Below are 24706 nucleotides of genomic sequence, written 5' to 3'. Positions count from 1 at the left end.
GGAAAAATGAATGCATCTCATTATCCAGGACCACACCGTAGAACTGGACTTAAAGATAGCAGATCCAAGCTGTCTCCTCTTTTCCTCACTGCGTCCTTCTTCTCTTGTATTACTCTTCTTTGTCTTTAGTTTAGTCTTGTCTTGTTCATTGTACAGTCTTTTATTTTGTAACATCTATCTATTTAGTTTAGCCGGTCCACTCTTTGGCCTCTGACCATACTTGCATGCAGGCAGTTGGTAATGCCGAAAATCTGAGCAAAAATACGGTGTGCCATGTTATCCACAGGGTTGTAGCTGCGCTCAACTCATCTCTCAATGTGTTTGTGATGTTTCAGAGCTTTTTGTCCACTCAAACTGTCAAGGAAGGATTTTATAGTGTTTCAGGTTAAAGAAAACCTCTGCCTCCGTGAGACAGTGGTAGAGTGGAGGTAGTGCATCAGTCTTGTAATTATGTGTGTCACAGTCTGCTCGGCTCCTCCCCTGCTTTGCTGCTCAGCCACACTCCTGATCAGTCTATAGCTTTCACCTGCTGCTCTCACCTGCTCGCCATCTCCAATCAAGCCAGTATATGTCAGTTTGCTCGGCTCCTCCCTTCTCTGCTGCTCAGCCACACTCCTGATCAGTCTACAGCTTTCACCTGCTGCTCTCACCAGCTCACCATCTCGAATCAAGCAAGTGTATATGCAGCCTCACTTCACTCACTCTTTGCCAGATTGTCTTCGCTTTCATACCTGATTCTCCAGCACTTGTTCCCGGATTGCTTACCTGATATCGGCCTGACTTGCCTTTGACCTACGCCTCTCGTCTACGCCCCGATATATCCACCAGCCTTCTGTCCCTGACCATGAGTATTGCCTGCCTGTTTTCTGTTCCTTGTCTGCCTGTGGACGGTTGGCACCTGGCCTGTTTCTGCTCTCCCCTGGTCAGCCGTGTACCTGCTCTTATCTGCTAAATACTGTTTTAAAAGGAATACCTGGTTCATCTGTGCTGCAATTGGGTTCACTCCACACCTGTTACAATGTGTGCTGGTTCGTCTCCCATGCAATGTGCATTAATGTGTTTTAAAATAAATCCTGTTCTTACGTCACAAGGAAAAGTTATTCACTGAAGGTTATGGAATTGTTTGGTGCATTACACCTTTGCGTTCCCTGAAATGTAAAATAAAGCAGGTTGCCCCTTGCTGTTATCGTGCTCTTGAACTGCTCGTATGAGTTCATTATAATGATCTGCTCTTCTTGAGTGAAACATGCGGCCTTTGATCTGTCCAAAGGGTGAGTCAAATGATGCGATGCACGCCCTTTTTATGAGAACGCGCATTGAAACTAAAGCAGAAGCCCTGGCTTGACAAATTAACTCTTGAGTGAGCTTTCGGGTACCATTTAGTGAGAGTTTCGTATTTTTCGATCAAGGTTATCCAAAGAAGGCCTGGGTATGGTCAGCGCGCTTCGTAGTACACCCCCCTGGTATGTAAAGCTCTGACAACTACCCCGTTTCTCAGCTGTTTGACTTGTATGTGAAAACCTACTTGGCAATAAACTTATCTCAGCCTCTTGACTTTGAAAATCTGTCTCTTGTGAGTTCCTAACCTTATGGAATTGCAACACAAATATCTCACTTGAGAAGCCTGCTCCCCCAGCTGCTGGGAGGCAGGTGCTGCCCCACTGCAGACCTTCATGTGTCGGACCTGCCTCTCCAGCTTTGCCCGGACCTTCTCACTGTCCTTGAACCGGCTCTCTGCATCCCGCAGCCTAAGCAGCTCCTCCTGCAGCAGGCTGTGTTGTCTCTGTAAAAGAGCCAGCTCCCCAATGGTTGACCCTGCACTGGCCTCCCGATGTCCACCATCTCGCCACAGAGGGCGCCACACTCCTCCCGCAGCTGGCACTGCGGTATCCTGTGGCAGCAGCATCTCCAAGATGGAGTCTTGTTTGATGACAGCAGCCTACAGGTTACAATGGAGAATGCCGTTTAAAAGATTTTAAAATGGACATCCAAGCAGAAACAGAAGTGTGCCTGTTGGAGACGTGCGTGCCGCCCCCCCCCCCCCCCCCCCACACACACACACACACACACACACACACACTGCGCCCCTAGACTGCAAGTGTGTAAGAAGTTTCTTTTAGCATAGCATGTGTTGCACTTTACTATAAAGATGTACAGAAACCTACTCACCTGGAGTGCATGGAGATAAACACTGAGATTCACCAGCCTCTGATAGAGCTTCTGTAAAACACAGGCAGCATACTTAATACTGATGTGTGTCTCTCTCTGTCACACACACACACACACACTATGGGTTTCTGTCCGTGTCTTTTAGAGAAAATGCGTGAACAGCAGTGTGTACGTGCCCGTGTGATTAATAGAACAATTTGTTACACTTGTGCATAGACTTCATCACGCGTAACAAGAAGCAGCGCGCTACACTAAGAGCGTGTGCACGTCCGTCTGTCACTGTTTCACTGATGTTTTCTTTCAGGCAATTACACGCACGTGTGTTTGCATGTTTTGATTGTTCGCAACCGGAATTAAGGGTACATGAGCATGTAAGGTAGTTTCTGTGTTCCATTTTCATCCAGTGGATGGCACCACTGAGAAAATAATACACCAAACAGACTTCATCCATTGTTTTATATTTGACCAAAAAGATGATTGAAAAATCATTAAACTACAGTTGACCAGGGGAAACATATTTCCCTGGAAACATTTATATGTTTGAACACTTGTAAAGAACTAATGTAAGCACAACAGTCCTTAAATTAATAAAGCATCTGTTTAAATGAGGCTCTTGATTTTCTTTTTAAAAAGGTGTCTGACTTGTTTATTATTTATGAAAATAGATATCTTGAAATGAAAGCTACATTTTTATCAATTTTGATCCATATTCTCCTGCTCCTCTGACATCACTACACTGAATGATGTAATAGACTACACTATGGTTTTTATTTTCTCATAGTGGATCTATATCTCACTAGTTAGGGTGCTAGGCTTAGAGTTTAAATACTACCAGATCAAATCCCACTGGTGCCATGTATTTTGAGTTTATATACGATCAAACTGCAAAGAAGAACAAAAAGGGCAATCAAGGGCTGATGCAGTTCACCTGGGAGGGGGAGGAGACTCACAGGGGTCAGCGGCTGGGAAGAAAACAGGCGGGGGGAGAGCGAGAGGAGGAAGAGATGGGAGGACGTGAGAGCGGTCGGCCTGAGCTTTTTGGGAGCCAGTGGCACTGTGGCGGGTGGGTGCTGTTCGCAGCTTATAGTGTTGCTGGCAGTGAAGACAGCTGAGTAGGGGAGTTTGTCGTGTCGATCAGTCCTGTATCAAGAGGGGAGGCCAGAAACCTCCTTTAGGTAGCGAGGGATCGGGGAGTAGTCATGCCTTACCTGTGCTCTCATGTAGCAGCCACATCAGTTTACGCCGACCACTCTGAACGACTCCACGCCTGCCAGCTGAGCTGCCTGTTCTCCGTTGCACAGCCCAGTTCCATTGCCTAGGCCCCACGGGGGATCTTGTCACCAGACCGGGGCAGGATTAGTCCTTTATTTTAGTGATTTTCATATAAACTTACTTGTAGTCTTGACAGTTAATGTCCGAGTGTTATATGATTTCCCTCTTAAAGGGTTTTAATTAACTGACGTCAGTGTGCCAGCGGCACATTACTCTTGCAGCGCTCTATCTCCCCCTAGTGTTAAGAGTGGGGTTCGACCCTTTATGTTGTAGTGGTCCCTAAGGAGCCCGTGTGATTTTGAGCTCCCATTGTGTGTAGTGTGATACCTGTTCTAGGTGCTGTGAAGTGATTTGTGTGCAGTGTCCCTTTCTGGGTGTGTTCTCTCATGTGCAGTGTTGGTGTCGCCGGATGGTGGAGTTACCTGCCTGACCTGCTGGAGCTGCCCTCATTGGCCTGCTGAGTGCAAACGTCCCTAACCTAAAAATGAATTGAAAATACAGATTGTCTATTTTTATACATGTCTGTAGTGGGTGCTCTCTGACCTCTAATACCCGACCAGACCGGGTTAACAAAGGTGGTGGCAGCTTGACGCTACTCTAAACATCTTAAACAACAACATTTATTACAATAGTCTACCTTATAATTCTGGATGAATGAGCTTTGAATGGGTGATATTAGTGCTGCCTAAATCAGCTTCGTCAGCAGAGGGCGCTCTAAAGTTAACACTTTGTGGGGTATCAGTAGCCTACGCCAGTAGAGCAGAAGAAGTCGTAAGTACGTGATGAGCAAGTTTAAGTGTATGCTACAGCTCCTGATCTGAACCGAGTGAACCGAGTAAAAGTGCCAGTAAAAACTATTGCCGCAGCCATGACAGTTAAAGGAGTATTACACCAGGTTTTGATAAGTCATGTGCAGTAGTCAGTCATTAAAACTTTAATTGTAATTCATGTGAAATAATACAGTAACTGGCAAAGACGAGTTAAGATAGATAATTCAGTTAATAAGCATAATCCATTAAAGTTTAAAACAGTAAACGCAGTAGTAAGACAAGTTCAGAGATTATTCAGTCTGAAGAAATGTGGTATTACTTATTTGTTATTTTCCTGTTTTTATTTCATTTTAATTTATGCATTACTTAGCTGTTTATAAATGTTAAAAAGAGTAATTTGACACTAAAAAAAAAGAGACAGTATTTCCGTAGCTAAGGTCACTTGCTAAATACTTACCTGTTGTCCCTGTAAGAGTAAGTAAACATGTATTTGGGTACTTAACATGGGTATTGACTCAAAGTAGAGTAGACGCCAATAGATAGAAGAGAAGAAGTCGTCAGTACGTGATGAGCAAGTTTAAGTGTATGCTACAGCTCCTGATCTGCACTGTTTTCATATTTCCTACTGGAAATAATTGTGTACCTCCAAGAGTGAGCGGCCCCATATCCTTAAAAGTGTAAGACAATAGGCAACATAAAAATATATAAATCAAATGAATGTAACATACTACAAAACCAAGATAAAATAATAATAATTCATTTATTTTATATAGCGCTTTTCGGATACTTACGGAGCCCCCAAGGTGCCAGTGAAGGAAAAAAAAGAAGTCATGTACTAAACTGAGGGAACGGATTATTAAACTGAGGGCACGATTTACTAAACTGAGGGAACGGATTATTAAACTGAGCTCACGATTTACTAAACTGAGGGCACGGATTATTAAATTTGGCAACCCGCGCCTATGGATATGACACCAACTACTTCCTTTCAACATTGCAACCTGATTGTGACCGCACTGCACCTCACAGGTAAGTCAATATATTCATATTTACAAGTAGCCTTACAGTTGATGCTATATTGTGTTTAGCATTGTACATAGACTGCTTTCGTAACGTTGCATTTATTGTGGTTGTCACGTCAAACGCACCTTTCATTAACGTTGGCAGTGAAGCAGCTTAAGTTAGCCTCCTGCGCTTTCATGTTAGCTACCTTTGTCTATAAAATTAACGGTGCGACCACTCATCCAGTTATGAAGCCTAAACAGGGTGAAGACAATTTTCAGTTTCCAATTACTCTGCCTATTCAACCCACAAGATGTCATGTGTAAGATATTACATTTTTTATTATGTTATCAAGCAGCTAAAGCTTGTCACAAGTTTGATAATCATTGGACTTAGTTGTGTTAGAGTATGGAGACAATTAAAAGATGCAGGGCAGTGGCCCTACAGGAGCAGGATTGCCCATCCCTGCTCAAGGCAATCCTTGACAAAAAAGACTGGGGCCAGTTGTTACTCTTTAAAATCTTTATATTTACTTTTAACAAAATATTTTACAGTGTGGTATTGCTACTTTTTTTTTAAGGATCTGAGTACTTCCTCTACCACTTTGCTGATGTGATGAGTAAGCAGGATTGTACCTAGGAAGGCGTATATTAAGGTGAGAGGTCCTGCACTCATTCAGTTTTCATTAGCAGGAACTCCTTTTTCATTAAAGTTCCCCTCCACTCAAAAAGTGTTTTTATTATATTCCTTGTCTCTAAAATTTCTGACATTGGTGTAGGAGCTATGTTTTATTCATAGACCCTTATACCCCCTAACAGCTAGGGGGCAGTATTTCCTCTTGTTACTGAGCCAACCAGTGTTAGGCAGGTTTCTTGAGGTTAATCAGTGGTGTTGCCCGGGTGTTGCTGATGAATGGAGGAGCAAACGGTTTTCTAGCATTTTGTCTGTTTATTTTGAATGTGAATAAAAGTTATAATTATGTGGCTTCATTGAGAAATTAAATGACGATTATTATTTCAAACGCAAAGGAAGTTTCCATTGGTTATTTGATCAAGTACAAGTCAAAGCAAACAATCACTAGTGAACAAAGGGAAATTATACACTACATGAGTCACTACATTAAGCTGTTGTGACAAGTATCTAAGCCTGATAGTCGCCGGTTTAGTGACAACAGAACCCTGGGTCAGACTGACACCATAGATGTGCCGACAGTCCCTTCTCTGAGTTTCTTTAAACTTTCTATGTTGGAAATTCATTCATTCATCTTCAACTGCTTATCCCGGGGTCGGGGTCGCGGGGGTGCTGGAGCCGATCCCAGCTGACATCGGGCGTGAGGCGGGGTACACCCTGGACAGGACGCCAGTCTATCACAGGGCACATAGAGACGTACAGAGACAGACAACCATTCACACCTACGGGCAATTTTAGACTCATCAATTAACCCAACACGTGCATGTCTTTGGACTGTGGGAGGAAACCGGAGTACCCGGAGAAAACCCACGCAGACACGGGGAGAACATGCAAACTCCGCACAGAAAGGCCGAGGTCGGGATGCGAACCTGTGACCTTCTTGCTGTGAGGCGACAGTGCTAACCACTACACCACCGTGTTAAACAGAAATATTAAAAATATTAATACTAGCAGAGTAGTTTATTAATCAAAGCAGAGTAGTTCTTACAAACTTTTACTTTAATAATTGCCACTCTCACTGAGAAAGTTTTCTCACATACTATTGGGGACTTGGTACTTATTGAACCTAATATTGATTACTTGCTCAAAATAATTTCATAACATTTGCTTTGCATTAACTCATTATAACCTTTTTAATAGAATGGACAAGAGTTTCCACAAGTTCCTGCGGGAACAAAGGAGGTTAGATCAGGGCATTCGTTGATGTGTTTATCAACAAGAAGGCATGTAATGCTGCAGTTAACACAACACACCACCTAGTTTTAATGTCACAAACATGTTGAAACTGTCACAGTTGAACAATTTAAGTCCTTAATATCAAACAGAGTTACTTCCTCAGGTCTGTAGGTATTGATTCATTCAGATCAAATCTCAACATAGGTTTAAGATAAAGGGGTTTCAATCACCTCTGCAGAGTGGAAAAGAATATGGAGGACTCAAAATCCATCAGATACAGAATCCACTACTGAGTATAACGTATATCACATATGTTTATATTGCGATGAAGGTACATTTTGACATATTGTCTAGCCCTAGTATACATGTACGGGAGCTGAAGAGAGGCAAGGCACTCAGGATCACACATAAGCCACATCCTTTAGATTTTCCTGAATAAAAGAACCACCCTGAAACATAGAAATTAGTCCACAGGCTGTTCACACAAATGAAAGAATAGGAACGTTTTATTCTCAATTGTACCCATTTCCATTGTTTTTTCAGGTTGACTGCAATACAGTCCATTCAATGACAGAGGACGAACCAACTCTATATGTGCCCAAAATTGGGGATAGGATAGCTATTTGGCAGTACTGCCGAAAAGAAGTGGCTGCACTGGAAGGAACCACCAGCTCAACTGTCTCTAAGGGCGCACTCGCACTGTCCATCCGTACCGTGCCCCGTGCTTTAGGTACTTGTCCCCTCCTCCCTCTCCCCCCGCGCCCAAGGCCCCTTTGTACTCACACTACCTGGGCCTCGGTGGAATGCTTCTTGCCTGCCTATACGTCATCACACCGTAACACGCCACACGCATTGATTGATGTCATCTCGATGCGTCTGTTTTTGAATATTTTCATCTGACCAAATCTGCAGTAAACACTCCACCTCCGCATCACACCAACGTGAACCTTTCGCCGCCATTGTTTAAAATGTCCGCGCATGGTCCATACATCTTTTTTTCTATGTCCGAACAGGCGCACATAAAATTACGTCAGAACCGCCGTAGGCCTCGTGCCCCTACGCGTGCACATGCTAGTGCTCATACATGTGCAAGCGGGCTTTACAAAAGCCCACCTCTCCCAAACAGTCGTGGACGGTTGCACTCACACTGGTCAAACGAACTAGACTTTAGCCTTGAAACATCCTGGGGCATGGTACGGATGGACAGTGTGAGTGTGACCTAAGGCTACAGAAACCCTGATGGCAAAAATACACGAAAGACGGGCCTCCAAGAGAAGTTCTGTGCATGATCGTTCAGAAAAATTGACTGGTAACTCAAATGCTCTAAAAGTGGAACGTGCTTTTCAAATGGGATTGTTTGAAGAGGCTGTTGGGGGTAAAATTCAGTTGAAAGTGAAAAGAGGAGGAGGCACCAGACATTTGAAGGCATTGAAGACTGGCACAACGGTTGGAAATTGGCAAAGACCTATTTTGTAAGTAAAATCGGAAATGTCAATGAATTCAAATTCACCATGCGGAATTTTACTGAAGATGAGCTAGCTCCATTGATCACACTAGATGAACAATATGAGAAAAGAAAAGTTAAAATGTTGACACAAACGGATTGAAATAAATGCAAATGAAATACCGAATGCTGCTACCTCAACTGGTCGACCCTAAGTGAATCACTCCGTACAACTGCTGCTTCTCGTGTAGTTGCTTCCACATCTGAAACTCCCAGTGTAGCTTCTACCACAAGTGAAATTGGCATTACAATGCCTTTGTCAAGTGTCATGTTTTTAGAGAATAATTTGACTCATGAACCACAGGCATCAATTTCATTGTGATTGGATATGCTTTTCTTGATGATACTGCTGACCTGAATGATACCATTCCAATGGAACCAGTGCAGGTCGAAAGCTTATTAACAGTTCAGGAACAGTTTCAACCACCAAAGATCACCAAGCTTAGGCTTCACAGGGGTTTTTTCAAGGACTAAATGCTGCCTTTAAGATAGATGTGTGTCTGTAGATCCATCTTAGAGATCGAGATGGTCCTACCCAGTGGTAAGACAGAGAAAGGAGAAGACAATACTGGAGTACTGTATTGGGAGACTTTCTTTATGAAAATGCACGGCCAGAAAAATACTGAAAATACCTCAGACGAGACATGATATGAAAGATGGGTGGGGAAACATGGCTAAAGTGATCGTTCTAGTCTACAACATGCTGAAGTACTTTCCCATAGCCCTTCCTCGCCCACTGTCTTGGAATTGAAATCACAAATGATGAATTGTTTGCAACATTCTTAGAAACAGTTCCGTATTGAATAAAAGGAAGTGGCTGAGCAAGCTATGAAAGACATCAAAACTATCTCTGGAACAGAGGAATGGTTGGATTTCCTAAAGGCCCATGATGTTAAACTTCTTTTCGCCTAGGCAAGTGTCCAGAAAACCTTACTTGAAGTGGCACATAGAAATGGTGCAGGATCCAGCATAAATACTGGAGTGTTGGAGCATTGTGTTGAAAGGGCTGAGACTGCCCCCAGGAGGATTGGATGAAATGCTGGCTAGCCTCACTCCTACACACAGGAAAGTTGTAGCCATGCTACAACATGAAACCCTCAACAAGAGGGACAGTCAGACTCTTGATTTCCTGAAGAAGTTCATCAGGAACTGTGGTGAAGTTCGGCTGAGGAAATTTCTCAGATTTTGTACTGGTAATTATTTGACAGAATTGCGATAAGTTGTTTGATCATATGACTGATATACCCAAAAGAATATAGGGCGTAAATAAATTCTCTTCATTAGTCATCTAATGTAGTTGATTAATTGACACTGTATTGTATCCAAATTGAAACTTGTTATCCATATGATACTTTTTAAATGAATAGCTCAGGGTTTTTTTTTTTTACTTCAGTGGTGTATAATACTTGCCATTCGGGTAGTTGAGATGTGTAAGCAATATCCTGTTTACCAGGTACTGTAGTCTGAGTTCAAGCAGGGTTCTGAGTGAACTGGTAAGCTTTAGACAGGCAGTGAATGTGGTCAAGAAAGAAAAGTGTTCGACCATTTTCAACCATCTACAAGATTTCCACATTTCCCATGTGGAATTACTCTCAGACTAGCATGATGTCTTGGAACAAGGCCCAGTGTGATTCAATTACTAAGCACTTAAGGTTCCAAGTTATAGTGTCAGTCTAATGCATTGGAAGTGCAGGAGGACCATGGTATTCTCCCGTAGATGTTTAAAGCTTTTGTCTGAATGTATTGGTATGGATGAGGACTTTGTGGCTGGTTGAAGCTTCTCGTTTTGCTTGTAACCCAGTCAGAACTCTAAAAACTGGACTCGGTAAGTAAGTTAATGATGATGCTAATATATTTACTACACTACTAGCAAGTACCTAATGTAAAAAATATCTGAAATATCCCTTTAAACACTAACGCAAATGGGCAGGGTTGACTAATAACCAAATAACTCAAAGGTCTTAGTTGACTTAGACTCTTAACAGTTAAAAAGTGGTCAAATAATTGACTACATCTTTACAATTGAATAGCCTTTTTTCATGCCTTCAGCAGGTGTGGACCTTCTCGTTGGCAAGGATATACATGTGCGATTCATTGCGCCAGAGAGCACCTTTTACAAGAAGACCCACATCCCACACATGTGGCTGTGTGTTCCAAACACCTATGCCTCATACCATAAATTGAAGTTTACTAATGTCCTTGATGCAAACATGTAGGTGATGGACATTATTTAGTGGTAAGTGTCAGGTTTAAGTTCAGGTCAGAATAAATAAATTTGTGGCAACTTTTCAGTGGACGGCAAGATCGGTTATCAGCCGGTGGCATGTACCACAGCAACCACTGGCGAACCATGGCATGTACCACTAAGTAACTGTAAATGCAGACACAAACAATGGTATCCTGCGCCCCTAGCGACTTCTTCCGCTGCCTACATCACACCAGAACACACCCCTCCCCCTGCTATAATTTAGTTTAAGTATTGCTATAAATGTATAGCTATATATATTTGGTCTTTATTAACAATATATCACAAAATAACGCTGTGAATAAAGGGGTGTACTGTATACGTTTCTCTGGTCTGTTTGGTTAGGATAGGTGCGATGTGTTTGTTGTTGCTTTTTAAATGACAGATGCTTTTGAAAACAGCCGGACTTGCTCCGGTGAATGTAATCAATAACCGAGATTTAGAGCTAAATAATGCCTTCCTACTTTATGGAATGTTTATAGCAAACACACATGTGATATTTATCTGACAATAAATTATCAGATCAAATGCATACAAATAAAACAAATAGTTTAGATAGGCCTATATAATGGACAATAAAAGAACCATCAAAATTTAAATGATCAAATCAATGCAGGGTAGGATCTCCGATAAAGGTATGTTTTTAAACTATTCAATTCAATTCAATTCAATTTTATTTACAGTGCCAAATCATGAGAAAAGTTATCTCAGGACACTTTACAGAGTAGGTAAAGACCACACTCTATGACTTATTTATGATTTACATAGACCCAACAATTCCTCCGTAGAGTACGGTGGCAACGAAAACCTTCCCTATAACAGGCAGGAACGTCGGACAGACCCAGCTCTGTGGAGGACAGCCATCTGTCTTGACCGGTTGGGGAGGAGTCACACTTCCAGAGATGCAAGCAACCAAAGCGTAACAGTAACTATAATAATATCTATTGTATGTGAATATGACTTATATGTTGTGGCAGTTAATACTGCAGAATAGTAGAAACAAGCACAGCTAAGGTGATAGAATGTGACAATGATAATAATTATGGTGGCAAACATAATAAATGATGAGTAGTGGCAATAGTAGAGACATACCACTGATGGTGTTTTTATGGCTACAAATTTTTTATAGTTCATTAAAATAGTGATAGTATATATGAGTAACAATGATAATAGCAGCAGGAAGCGTCATGCAGGACCACGGCAGCAGGCACCACAACGATCAGTAGAGTCCTGCGAGACGACAAAGCACAAACAACTCCAGGACAAAAAAATTGAAATAATAACATGCATTGATGAGACATGAATGATACAGTCAGAGAGGAGAGAAGCTCAGAGAAGTATCAGGAAAAGGATTATCCCCCGGCAGACTAGGCCTATAGCATCATCATTAAGCAGAACAAAATCATTTAAAAAATAACAACATTGCTAACGGCTCGTAAGCCCTAGCTGTAAGCTTTATCAAAAAGGAAAGTTTTAAGTTTACTCTTAAATATGGGGACAGTGTCTGCCTCCCGAATAACATTTGGGAGTTTGTTCCACAGGAGAGGAGCTTGGTAGCTGAAGGCTCTGCCTCCCATTCTACTTTTGGAGACTCTAGGAACGACAAGTAGCCCTGGATTCTCAGAGTGCAGCGATCTAGTTGGGTAATATGGTACTATGATCTCTTTAAGATACGACAGAGTCTGACTAATAAGAGCTTTGTAGGTTAGAAGAAGGATTTTAAATTCTATTCTACATTTTACAGGTAGCCAGTGCAAAGAGGCTAATACAGGAGAAATATGTTCTTTTCGATTTGTTTTAGTTACTACATGAGCTGCAGCATTTTGGACCAACTGGAGACTCTTAACAGACTTATTGGAGCAGCCTGATAATAAGGAGTTGCAGTTGCAGTTGCAGTCTAGCCTAGAAGTAACAAATGCCTGGAGTAGTTTTTCTGCATCTTTCTGAGACACAATGTTCCTAATTTTCGCAATATTACGCAGGTGAAAATATTTAGCCCTTGTTGTTAATTTTATGTGAGAATCGAAGGACATATCCTGATCCAAAATAACACCCAGATTCCTTACTGTGGTGCTGGAGGACAACACAACATCATCCAGAGTAACAATATCTTTAGCTATTGAGTTTCAGAGGCCTTTGGGGACAAGTACAATAACTTCACTTTATCTATCAGAACATTGCAGGTCATCCAGCTTTCTTATTTCCTTAATGCACATTTGAAGTTTAGTTAACTGATCGGTTTCTTCTGGTTTGATCGAGGTATCAGGATAACAATGAAAATTTATGGAGTGCTTCCTTATAATATTTCCTAAGGGAAGCATATATAAGGTGAATAGAATCGGTCCAAGGACAGAACCCTGTGGTACTCTGTGACTGACTTTAGTGTGCATGGGGGATTTGTCATTAACATGTACAAACTGAGATCTATGAGATAAATAAGACTTAAACCAGCTTAATGCGGTTCCTTTAATGCCAATTAGATGCTCCAGTCTCTTTAGCAGGATGCGATTGTCAATAGTGTCAAAGGCAGCACTAAGATCTAGTAGAACAACCACAGAGACAAGTCCTTTGTCTGAAGCTATTAGAAGGTTGTTAGGATTTAGAATGAATCATAGCACTGAGACAGCACTGGTAAGAAATTACTGACTGGAAGTCCTCAAATAACTTATTATAATGTAAAAAGTCACACAGCTGATTAGCAACTAATTTCTCGAGGATCTTAGAGAGAAAAGGTAGGTTAGATATAGGTTTAGTACCTCAGGATCAAGACTGAGCTTTTTAAGAAGAGGTTTATTACAGCTACTTTAAAAGACTGTGGTACATAACCTGCTGATAAAGACATGTTAATCATATCTAATACAGGAGTGCTAATTAAAGGTAACACTTCTTTAAGTAACCTAGTTGGAATAGAGTCTAGGAGACAAGTAGAAGGCTTTGATGCTGAAATAGTAGAGGTTGATTTGTTAAGATCAACTGTAGAAAAGCAGTCCAAGAATATATCAGGTCGTACAGTTTGTAAGGTTCCTGGGTTTGAAGAAAAATTGGTGCCAAGCGAGTTGATTTTGTCTCTAATAGTTATAATTTTGTCATTAAAGAAGGTCATGAAGTCGTTACTACTGAGGGTTATAGGAAGTCAGAGTCAAGTGATGTTCGCAGTGAGCCTGCAACACTGTCAACAAGGTAATCAATTTCAGAGAGACTAACGTTAGTACAGGTATCTTGATTATTAGGATAAGACATTAAATTAAATGAGATGGAATAGCGTCCTTAAATTTCATTACAGCACTATCAGATAAACATCTAGTATAGAAACTTTTGCCCTGAGGTGAGTAGTCCTGTAATATGAATTCAAAAGTTATTAAATAATGGTCTGATAAAATAGGATTCTGTGGAAAGACTATTGAGTCTTTAATTTCCACACCATAAGCCAAAACAAGGTTGAGGGTGTGATTAAAACAGTGAGTAGGTTTATGTACACTCTGACTAAAACCAATCGAATCTAATAGAGAGATAAACGCAATACTAAGACTATTATTATCAACGTCCACGTGAATATTAAAATCTCCTACAATGATTACTTCAGATTTAAGGACTAAATTTGACAGAAACTCAGATAGAAATTCAGAGTACGGACCAGGAGCACAGTACACTATAACAAGTATAATTGGCTGCACAGTTTTCGAGGTTGAATGTGATAAATAAAGAACAAGACTTTCAAATGAATTATAATTAAGTTTAGGTGTAGGCTTGATTAATAGGCCTGAGTCATAAATAGCTGCAACGCCTCCTCCTCGACCACTGCCTCGAGGAATATGAGTATTAATATGACTGGGAGGAGTGGATTCATTAAGGCTAACATATTCTTCATGACACAACCAGGTTTCAGTCAGACAGAGTAAATCAATATGGTTGTCTGATATCAGATCATTTACTAATACAGCTTTAGATGACAGAGATCTGATGTTTAAAAGTCCACATTTTATTTTATGATTTTGTTGCATAATCGCAGATTTTGTGTTAATTTGACTAAGAGCATGTAACTTTTAACACTATGGAATTAGCAAGAAAGCGGCTGAAAGAAGGAGAGCTGTGAGTGCTTGAGTAGAACTAGTGGATGTTTAAATGTTAAGCAGTAGTTAGCCGCTGTAGTGAATATTATAGCAAAAACAGCTGAATTTAGTGAGAGCAGCAAACAGTGAAACAACGAGTGACCAACTAACTAACTAGACTTGTAATGTTTGATTGCTATAAACATTAAACATTCCATAAGGTAGGAAGGCATTATTTAGCTCTAAATCTCTGTTGTTGATTACAGTCACCAGAGCAAGTCTGGCTGTTTTCAAAAGCATCTGTCATTTCAAAAGCAACAACGAACACATCGCACATATCCTAACAGAACAGACCAGAGAAATGTATACATCCCTTTATTTACCTTGTTATGTTGTGGTATAGTGTGATGTAGGGAGCGGAAGAAGCCATAGAGGCGCAGGATAGCATTGTTGGTGTCGGCATTTACAGTTACTGAGTGGACGCTGTGGCACATGCTACAGGCCAATAAACAATCTTGGTGTGACTGACTTTTCAGTGGGTGAATAAAATCACCCAAATTATATTGAGGTTTTAAGTTATGCATAAATAAAGGCATGCAGCCTTGAGTGACAGGTGTTTCACAGGTGGCGAGCATAGATTGTTGAGGCAATTTGGCCTGCCTCAGCTCTGTCCACACTCCACCTCCAGCCCATTCATGTATTCGCTGGAAGTCAGGTGGAATCAGGCACTGCCAAGATGGCGATGGCTGGAGCGCACACTGAGCTTGACAATTGCTCTTCAGAAACATCGGTGATGTGTGATGTCAAATAGACGATGTCATGTTCGGGAGCTTGTTGACTTGAAAAGGACATTTCATTGTAACTTTAATTTTTAGTTTCATGTAGTTTATGCCAGGTTGCCTATATCTGCATGTGTATTCATATCCATGTTCTGTTTGTCTGTTGTAGGAAGTTTGGTGCCTGACTGTTCTGTGATCAGACCAATAGAACGGCTGCAGCAAAGTGTTTTTTGTTTTTACTATTTCCCGTCTATAGAAATGTATTCATCAAGAAGTAGCGCAGATATGGACTTTAAGGTTGCTGCTTGTCTGGTTGACTTGCAGTGTGTTAAATAGGGATGGGATTTATTCATGCATGTTTTTGGTCATCAACTCTTTTATTTTCAGATTCTGAACACAATGTAGATGTGTTGTTTTTTATTTACCATATGTTTTCAGGATTGTTACAAGAAAAATGATGCTCAGCCTGCCTAATGTTGTTATAGCGCCACTGTTATTACTCATCACCATCACCAAGCATGTTTTGAAATGCGCAGCTGTCAGAAAAATGTGCCGACATTGATGAAAGGAATTGATAAGCTCATAGCCCTATGATTCAGGTTCTGATTCCAATTTGTTAATGGTTCTTACCTTAATGTGGTTCTCGATTCCCATTCCTTGTGTTTAGGAGGACATATATAAGAGTGATGTTTCACTCAAAGCTATTCCCACCCCACTATATTCATTTACGGTTCATGTTTTATTTTCAATAAAAACAACACATATCTGAGTATGCACATGCTTTCCTCGTTCTGGATATCTAGGGATAAAAGACCAGGGCTGTTTCATAAAGCAGGATTAGTAAAAACTCTTGTTTGGTAACCCTGAGATGAGAGGAAACTTAGATTACTTAAACTTAACAACAATAATAAGAGACTGTGAATCTAACCTTCTCACTGGCTTTGTGGTATACAAATCTTGAGTTTCACTGATTCTCCTCACTCTTACAGTGACACATGCTGTTACATTTACTCATTCATTCACTCCATCTCAGAATGCTTTAATAGCATAGTTTGTTTCTCAGGACTATCTAAAGTTAACACTTATGTGCAGTCGGTCATTTCTATGAATAGTGTTTTTTTCCCCTTTCAACTCAAATAAAATTCAATTCAAAACTCAGCGTAAGATTTCTGCATGTCCTTTTTTCACTTAGACTATGATAGCAGTTTCAATAAAATGTTTATGGCACAATGAGTAATCTCAATTTAAAATGTAAAAATCTCCATGAAGCTTTAGACATGTAGAATAATAGTCTATTAATCATGATGTGATTGGTCACACTGGTTTTCATTGGTTTTAATGCTGTTGAGCAAATATCCAAATGTAACATTTAAATACTTATTATAATGCATTATTATATGATCACATTATGATCTGTCTTAAGCCTATATTTTTTACCTTCAAATATGAATAAAATTTCATGTAACTGTAATTAAACTTTCCCCCATAAGTACCCTTTTTTTGAAAGACAAATGTGTTCAGTCTACACATGCATTAATATATACACGGGATTAAAATGGAGGCTCTGTTTTATTTACCTGTTGCCATGGTGAATCATCGCATCAGAGCACTATTGATGATGGCTTGTCATGTTCAGGTTCAACCTACTCAGAGTTCATTGAACGAACTGATCAGCTGTTCTTGAAACGAAAACTCAGTTCCCATCGCAGAATCAATCAAATCAGATTTCAGGGTTAGGCTTTTAGTATATATTAAGCCTTTTTTCTCAAACAGGGTCCACAGGAGATATTTTATTAAGCAAGTAATTATGACTGAGATATATGACCAAATGGAATGTATTAAGTTTATGAAATGTACTTTTTTAACTTTGAAGTGGCTGTACATCTGAAATTGCATAATACTAAAAGTAAACCATTAAATATAATTTACGACTTTAGATGAAGGGGTACAAACATCACTATGACCACCTTTTACAACAGAAACAGAGGGAGTGTGACTTCATTCTCTCTTTGTCATTACTCCACAATATCTTTAAATATAAAATAGCTGCCCGAGGGGTGCTAAGTACAGTGCTTTTAAAGCTATGTAAAACAATGTTACATATTTTAACCTCAAAAATACACATTTATAATAATTTGTGAAAAAATCTGATCACTATTCTGTGGTTCAAATCAGATCATTCAAGCAGTTATGAGATCTTGTAGAACATGGAGACGAAGCAGGGTTCCGTTCAACAATGTTTTCAAGGTTTAATCTAAAGCGAGAGAGTATTTACATTTTTAGTTCTTTTATAATAATAATTCCAGGTCTCCTTGGTTGAATCCAAGTCATCCTGCAGAGGTGACAACAGCAGAAATAATGAAATAACGTTTTAGGTTTCTCCCTGCTCTAACACACCTCAAATCTGTGGCAAGCTTCAGCTGCTTGATAACAAGCACATCATTAGACTCAGGTTTGTAAGAGCAGGGAGGAACATAAAACATGCAGGGCAGTGGCCCTCCAGGAGCAGGGTTGGACACCCCTGCATGTACACCATCCCGTCTATTGATGCTACTTGCCTGTATCAAACCAAGGAAGCAGAATAGCATTTGGTTCTGGTCCAGCAAGTCCCCAGCAAAATCACCTTCATCTTTAAGTCGGTGAAGGTGGTCGAGCCAAAAGTCCACACACTCTTTACGAGAAAGCCCCACCAGCTTTCTATTCTTTGGTTGCTTGTGCTTCTTCCATAAATAAAGCTTTTTTCACCTGCATGAAAATCATCATCATTCCGCCGAAGGTATCTTTGCATATCTCGTATACAGCTGTTTTCTCCCCCCATATCTGTCCTCAGGATACAGGCACATCCACCTACTTCTCCTACTGTCTCAAGGAAATAACCTATCACTTTTGGGTCACTTCTGGTACAGTAGGCCTTCAGCCACAGTATTCTTCTTGAGAACCCATCAATAGCTCCATTGATGCACATACCAAAAGGCTTTAATTTGTCATAGGAATCGACAAGCTATACAAAATTTGTCTTTTCAACCTTCTACTTCTTCTCATTTCTGTGCCCTCAAGGTCAAGAGTTGATAGAATGAGGCGGACATTCTCTCTCCGGCCATGCAATCCCTTCTCTTTGCATTTTGTGTACATCCACCTGTAGCCTTGGAGCTCTTCCATTATGAACCTTCCCTCCTAAACTGTCAAAATATTTCCTGCGAAGCAGTCCATTCTTCTTAAGGACTGGTTTTAGGGTTGACAAGCTTAGAATAATCCTGTGTTCTCTACCCAACATAGGATGGGTAGAGAGCGTAGGATGTCCTTGTATGTGAGGCCCAAGTTAAAATAAAGATTATAAGCTCCAATGTATCCATGGTAGCATGAAGCATCAAGGATTGCCTAGGAAGAGAGAGAAACACATGAGGAAAAAGAGTTCCCCCAACAGGGGAATTTCAAGAGAAATGGACATAAGTCATGAGAACACATCAGACTGGACACAGTTCATAATAAAATGCATGATAACAATGACATTGTGATCCACTTGGCATGCATTTTCTTACCTTATGAATCTGTCTTGCGACTCTCTGTTGGGAGCTTGTGTGAGCTAGGTTTCATATATCTTCAGGATATAAAAACAAAACGACAAAAGTTTTAGTGGGGACATGAAAACTTACAGTAGAAATAGTGAACATTCAGAACATTAATAAAGCTGCAAAAAGATTTCAGTTTTCTTTCTATTTCACCACTATGTATTTACGTAGTGGATAAATAGTGTCCTGCTTTTCGTGACAGATGATCAAGCCATATATGCTGTGACTTTTATGACATTATGTAGGAAAAAATGTAGTCAGATTTAAGGTAAAGAAAAGACAGGACTAGAATGAGGTGTGTGGAACAACAGTTGTAAAAGCACAATAGCAATAAAAACTCTATGTCACTCAAGTCTAAGTTATAAACCATACACATCGATTGTTCATAACTGGACAAGGATTTATGTGTACATGATGTTTAAAACGGTGCATTTTAAACTGTAAAAAGAATAATCTATATCCTATTGGTGGTAAGTGGAGGCTTTACCGACTTAAATGATCCAATATGACCCATGCGTGACATTACACCATATATGTAATATCTTACACATGACACCTTGTGTCCCGGTGTGGGTTGAATAGGCAGAGTAATTGGAAACTGAAAATTGTCTTCACCCTGTTTAGGCTTCATAACTGGGTGAGTGGTCGCACCGTTAAGTTTATAGACAAAGGTAGCTAACATGAAAGCGCGGGAGGCTAACTTAAGCTGCTTCGCTGCCAACGTTAATGAAAGGTGCGTTTGACGTGACAACCACAATAAATGCAACGTTACGAAAGCAGTCTATGTACAATGCTAAACACAATATAGCATTAACTGTAAGGCTACTCGTAAATATGAATATAGTGACTTACCTGTGAGGTGCAGTGCGGTCACAATCAGAAGTAGTTGGTGTCATATCCATAGGCGCGGGTTGCCAAATTTAATAATCTGTGCCCTCAGTTTAGTAAATTGTGAGCTCAGTTTAATTATCCGTTCCCTCAGTTTAGTAAATCGTACCCTCAGTTTAATAATCCGTTCCCTCAGTTTAGTACATGACTTCTTTTTTTTTCCTTCACTGACACCTGTGGGACTCTGTAGATACTCAAAGACTCTTACAATGACAAGAAAATTAACAAAAGCAAGAAAGGGGTGATGACAATCAGGGTGGGGCAAGCAAAAGACAGCACAAGACAGAAGACAGATAAAACAGAATTAAAGTTGTCCTGACAATGCCATCTAGAGTAGCACATTAACTAGCCACATGCTTTCTCTGGCACAACAAAGGAATCTGTCTTTCTTTATTTATTCATTCAAGGACAGCTGTGCTTACATTAGTAATTTACAAGCATATATATATGAACAACACAATAATTCAATGTCTGTTTGGTGTATTATTTTCTCAGTGGATGAAAATGGAACACAGAGAAACTACCTCACGAGTTCATGTACGCGTAATGGTGCGCGCAGTCCAGATATACCTCAAAACATACGAACGCACCTGCGTGTAATCGCCTGAAAGAAAACATCTAACCGTGCATTCACACCAAAAGCGATGGAGGCGATGAAAGCGTCAAGCTGCCATTCAAAATCAATGTAAATGATGCAATGTCGCTTTAGGCGACACGTTCTGAGCGTTAAGAGCGATGCGATGATGCGTCCATCGCCTCTACCGCCTCATCACGTGTGCCGCTTAAAGTTGAAAAATTGGAACTTTTCAAGCGACAACGCGTGAAGCTGTGCCGCGACAGCCAATCAGCATTGAGATTGCGTAAGCGTCATCAAAGTTCACTCGCAGGGGCTCACCGGGCTCACCAAAGCCGCTATTGTTGCAGTCCTTGAGGGAAACCAGTGGATAGAATATAATGGATAATGGAAGCGAATGAAGCAATGATCATTAATGTGACAAATGTGAGTAAGCCATACTCGCCTCCATCGCTTTTGGTGTGAATGCACGATAAAAGTGCATGTTTCCTGAATTGGGCTGTCTTTTGCTTGCCCCAACCTGATTATCATCACCCCTTTCGTGTTTTTGTTTATTTTCTTATCATTGTAAGAGTCTTGTAAGAGTCTTATCTAAAAGCGCTATATAAAATAAATGAATTATTATTATTATTATCTAGGTTTTAATTCTAACTTAATTGTTACATCCATTTGATTTATATATTTCTATGTTGCCTATTGCTTTTACTTGCTGTATATTTTATGTAACGCACTTTGATTTCTCTTGTTGTTGAAATGTGCTATGAAAAGAAATTTGCCTTGCCTTGTGAGCTTTATAGTGTTATTTTTTAGCGGCCTGTTTTATTTTAGTTTTAGTCTAGTCTTTGTCCAAGCTGTCATTTTAGATTTTATTAGTTTTAGTCACGGTTATATTCTTTTTAGTCTAGTCAAGTTTTAGTCACCTAAAAGTCTGAGCATTTTAGTCTTATTTTAGTCAGAATTGCCCATGACTATTTTTGTCTAGTTTTAGTCAACGGAAACTAATGACATCAGTCTAGTTTTAGTCAAAGAAAATGGTATATTAGTCTCTTTTTAGTAATGCAATTATATTTAATCAATATAATAAAAGTACCTAGTAGTATTGACGAAACCAACATTTTCTTTTATCCAAACCCATGCAAATATCTTTCAGTTCAGTGTGATTGCTATGTAAAAAACAAAACTAGTGAAAGTATTTGGCCAACAAGGGACGCTTAGTGCACTTAGTAGAGTAGAGGTAGAGTGAGTCAGTCAGGTAGGAACTAAAAACCCACTTTACACTCTCACACACGTTAACCCACGTTACACTCTCTCACAAACAAATATACACACACACGCTAGTCACACACATTTGTTCTCAGCTCCTGTGGCTAACGTCTAAAGCTAGCGTTAAGATCCAACACATTAACCGTAGCCTAATGTCGCATGAGCTTTCTAAAACTTACCTAAATTTCATTATGGAATGCCCTGAGATGTCTCTTAAGATTTGTGGTGTTTTTTCCTGTGATTTTGTGGTCGCATTTCTCCCTTTCTTTTTCCACAACACATTCCATTTTCTTTTCCACATCTATGTAATGAAAGTGTTTCTTCTTTTTTTCCCAGAGACAATCTCCGGCTGGCCGGCCATCGGTCTCTTTCTCGGTGTCAGACTTTCTTTTCATTTTTCTTTCTTAGTTGTCGTTAACCCTCTCCGGGAACCATCACCTTATTGTGGTGGAGAGGTTTGTGTGTCCCTGTGAATCTGAGGGCTGTGTTGTCTGAAGCCTAGTGCTCCAGGTAGGGTCTGCCATGGTAGAGTGGTCTCAGGCGAGGGGCCGGACTAAGAATGGTTCACAAAGACTCAATGGAGAAACGAGGAAGAAAGGCCCTGCCCGGAGGAAGCCCGGGGCCCCCGTCTGGAGCCAGGCCCACTCTGCAGTTGCCCAGGGTGTGAGGCGCCGGGCGGGTGTGGGGACTAAGACAAACCCCCGTCTGAGCGCCGCATTGTTGGAGTTTACCCCAGTGGACGGGAGGGTCGCCTCCTTTCGCCTGCGGGTGGTAGGGGGAAAACTCTGACTGTTGTTTGTGCATATGCACCAAACAGCAGTTCAGAGTATTCGGCCTTCTTGGAGACCCTGAATGGAGTCCTGCATGGGGCTCCAGTAGGTGACTCCATAGTTCTGCTGGGAGACAGATTGGGAGGAACGGCCTCCCTGATCTAAATCCAAGTGGTCGTCAGTTATTAGACTTCTGTGCTAGTCACGTTGTGCTAGTCACGGATTGTCTATAACTAACACCATGTTCGAACATAAGGATGCTCATAAGTGCACCTGGTACCAGAGCACCCTAGACCAAAGGTCGATGATCTATTTTGTGATTGTATCATCTGATCTGAGGCCTAATGTTTTGGACACTCGAGTGAAGAGAGGGGCAGAGCTGTCAACTGATCACCATCTGGTGATGAGTTGGGTCAGAGGATGGGGGAAGATTCTGGACGGACCAGGTAAGCCCAAATGAGTAGTGCGAGTGAACTTGGAACGTCTGGAGGAGGCCCCTGTCCGAGAGATCTTCAACTCACACCTCCGGCGGAGCTTTTCTGGCATCCCTGTGGAGGTTGGGGGCATTGAACCGGAGTGGGCAAGCTTTCATTGCTGAAGCTGCAGCAGTGAGCTGTTGCCTCAAGGTCTTAGGTGCCTCAAGGGGCGGTAACCCTCGAACACCGTGGTGGACACCGGTGGTCAGGGAAGCTGTCCGACTGAAGAAGGAGGCCTTCCGGGATATGTTATTCCAGAAGACTACGGAGGCAGTTGCAAGGTACAGACAGGCCAGAAGGGCTGCAGCCTTTGCCGTGTCAGAGGCAAAGCAGCAGGTGTGGGAGGAGTTCGGAGAAGTCATGGAGAAGGACTTTCAGGCGGCACCAAGGTGCTTCTGGAAAACCATTCGACATCTCAGGAGGGGGAAACGGGGAACCGTCCAATCTGTTTACAGTAAGGATGGGACGCTGGTGACCTCAGCTGATGAGGTAATTGGGCGGTGGAAGGAGCACTTTGAGGAACTCCTTAATCCGACTAACACACCCTCTTTTGTAGAGGCAGAGCTGGAGGCTGATGGGGAATCATTGTCAATATCTCTGGCGGAAGTCACTGAGGTAGTCAAACAACTCCACAGTGGCAAAGCCCCAGGGATTGATGAGATGCTGAAAGTTATGGGTTTGGACGGGCTGTCTTGGTTGACACGTCTCTTCAAAATTGCGTGGAAGTCTGGGACGGTGCCATGGGAGTGGCAGACCGGGATGGTGGTTCCCCTATTTAAAAAGGGGGACCAGAGGTGTGTGCCAATTACAGGGGTATTACACTACTCAGCCTCCCTGGTTAAGTCTACTCCTAGTTGCTGGAAAGAAGGGTTCGTCCTATAGTCGAACCTCAGATTGAAGAGGAACAATGCGGATTCCGTCCTGGACGTGGAACAACGGACCAGCTCTTCACTCTTGCAAGGATCCTGGAGGGGGCCTGGGAGTATGCCCATCCAGTCTACATGTGTTTTGTGGATCTGGAGAAGGCATATGACTGGGTTCCTCGGGAGATACTGTGGGAGGTGCTGCGGGAGTATGGGGTGAGGGAGTCACTTCTGTGGGCCATCCAATCTCTGTACACCCAAAGCGAGAGCTGTGTCCGGATCCTCGGCAGTATGTCGGATTTGTTCCCGGTGGGGGTTGGCCTCCGCCAAGGGTGCGCTTTGTCACCAATCCTGTTTTTGATTTTCATGGACAGGATATCGAGGCATAGTCGTGGTGGGGAGGGGTGGCAGTTTGGTGGGCTGAGGATCTCGTCTCTGCTTTTTGCAGATGATGTGGTCCCGATGGCATCGTCGGTCAGTGACTTCAGCATTCACTGGATCGTTTCGCAGCCGAGTGTGAAACGGCTGGGATGAGGATTAGCACCTCTAAATCTGAGGCCATGGCTCTCAGCAGGAAACCAGTGGATTGCTTACTCCAGGTAGTAAATGAGTCCTTACCCCAAGAGTTCAAGTACCCCAGGATCATG

General features: G+C 41.5%; 1 protein-coding gene across 2 annotated transcripts in view; it reads right to left on the bottom strand.

The window, feature by feature from the left end:
- The window catches only part of arhgef2a (Rho guanine nucleotide exchange factor (GEF) 2a), a 159131-nt gene that overhangs the window by 6466 nt on the left and 127959 nt on the right, over positions 1-24706 (bottom strand). For both annotated transcript variants that reach the window (XM_083925466.1, XM_083925467.1), the window contains 2 exons: positions 2170-2220; positions 1616-1939 (listed from right to left, as the gene is read on the bottom strand). In XM_083925466.1, coding sequence (XP_083781592.1) covers positions 1616-1939; positions 2170-2220 — 375 coding nt within the window. The remainder of the gene's footprint in view (positions 1-1615; positions 1940-2169; positions 2221-24706) is intronic.

Source organism: Echiichthys vipera (assembly GCF_963691815.1).
Source record: "Echiichthys vipera genome assembly, chromosome: 13".
Taxonomy (NCBI): Eukaryota; Metazoa; Chordata; class Actinopteri; order Perciformes; family Trachinidae; genus Echiichthys; species Echiichthys vipera.
Note: the sequence above shows the minus strand (reverse complement) of the source record. Positions and strands in the feature narration are given on the sequence as shown.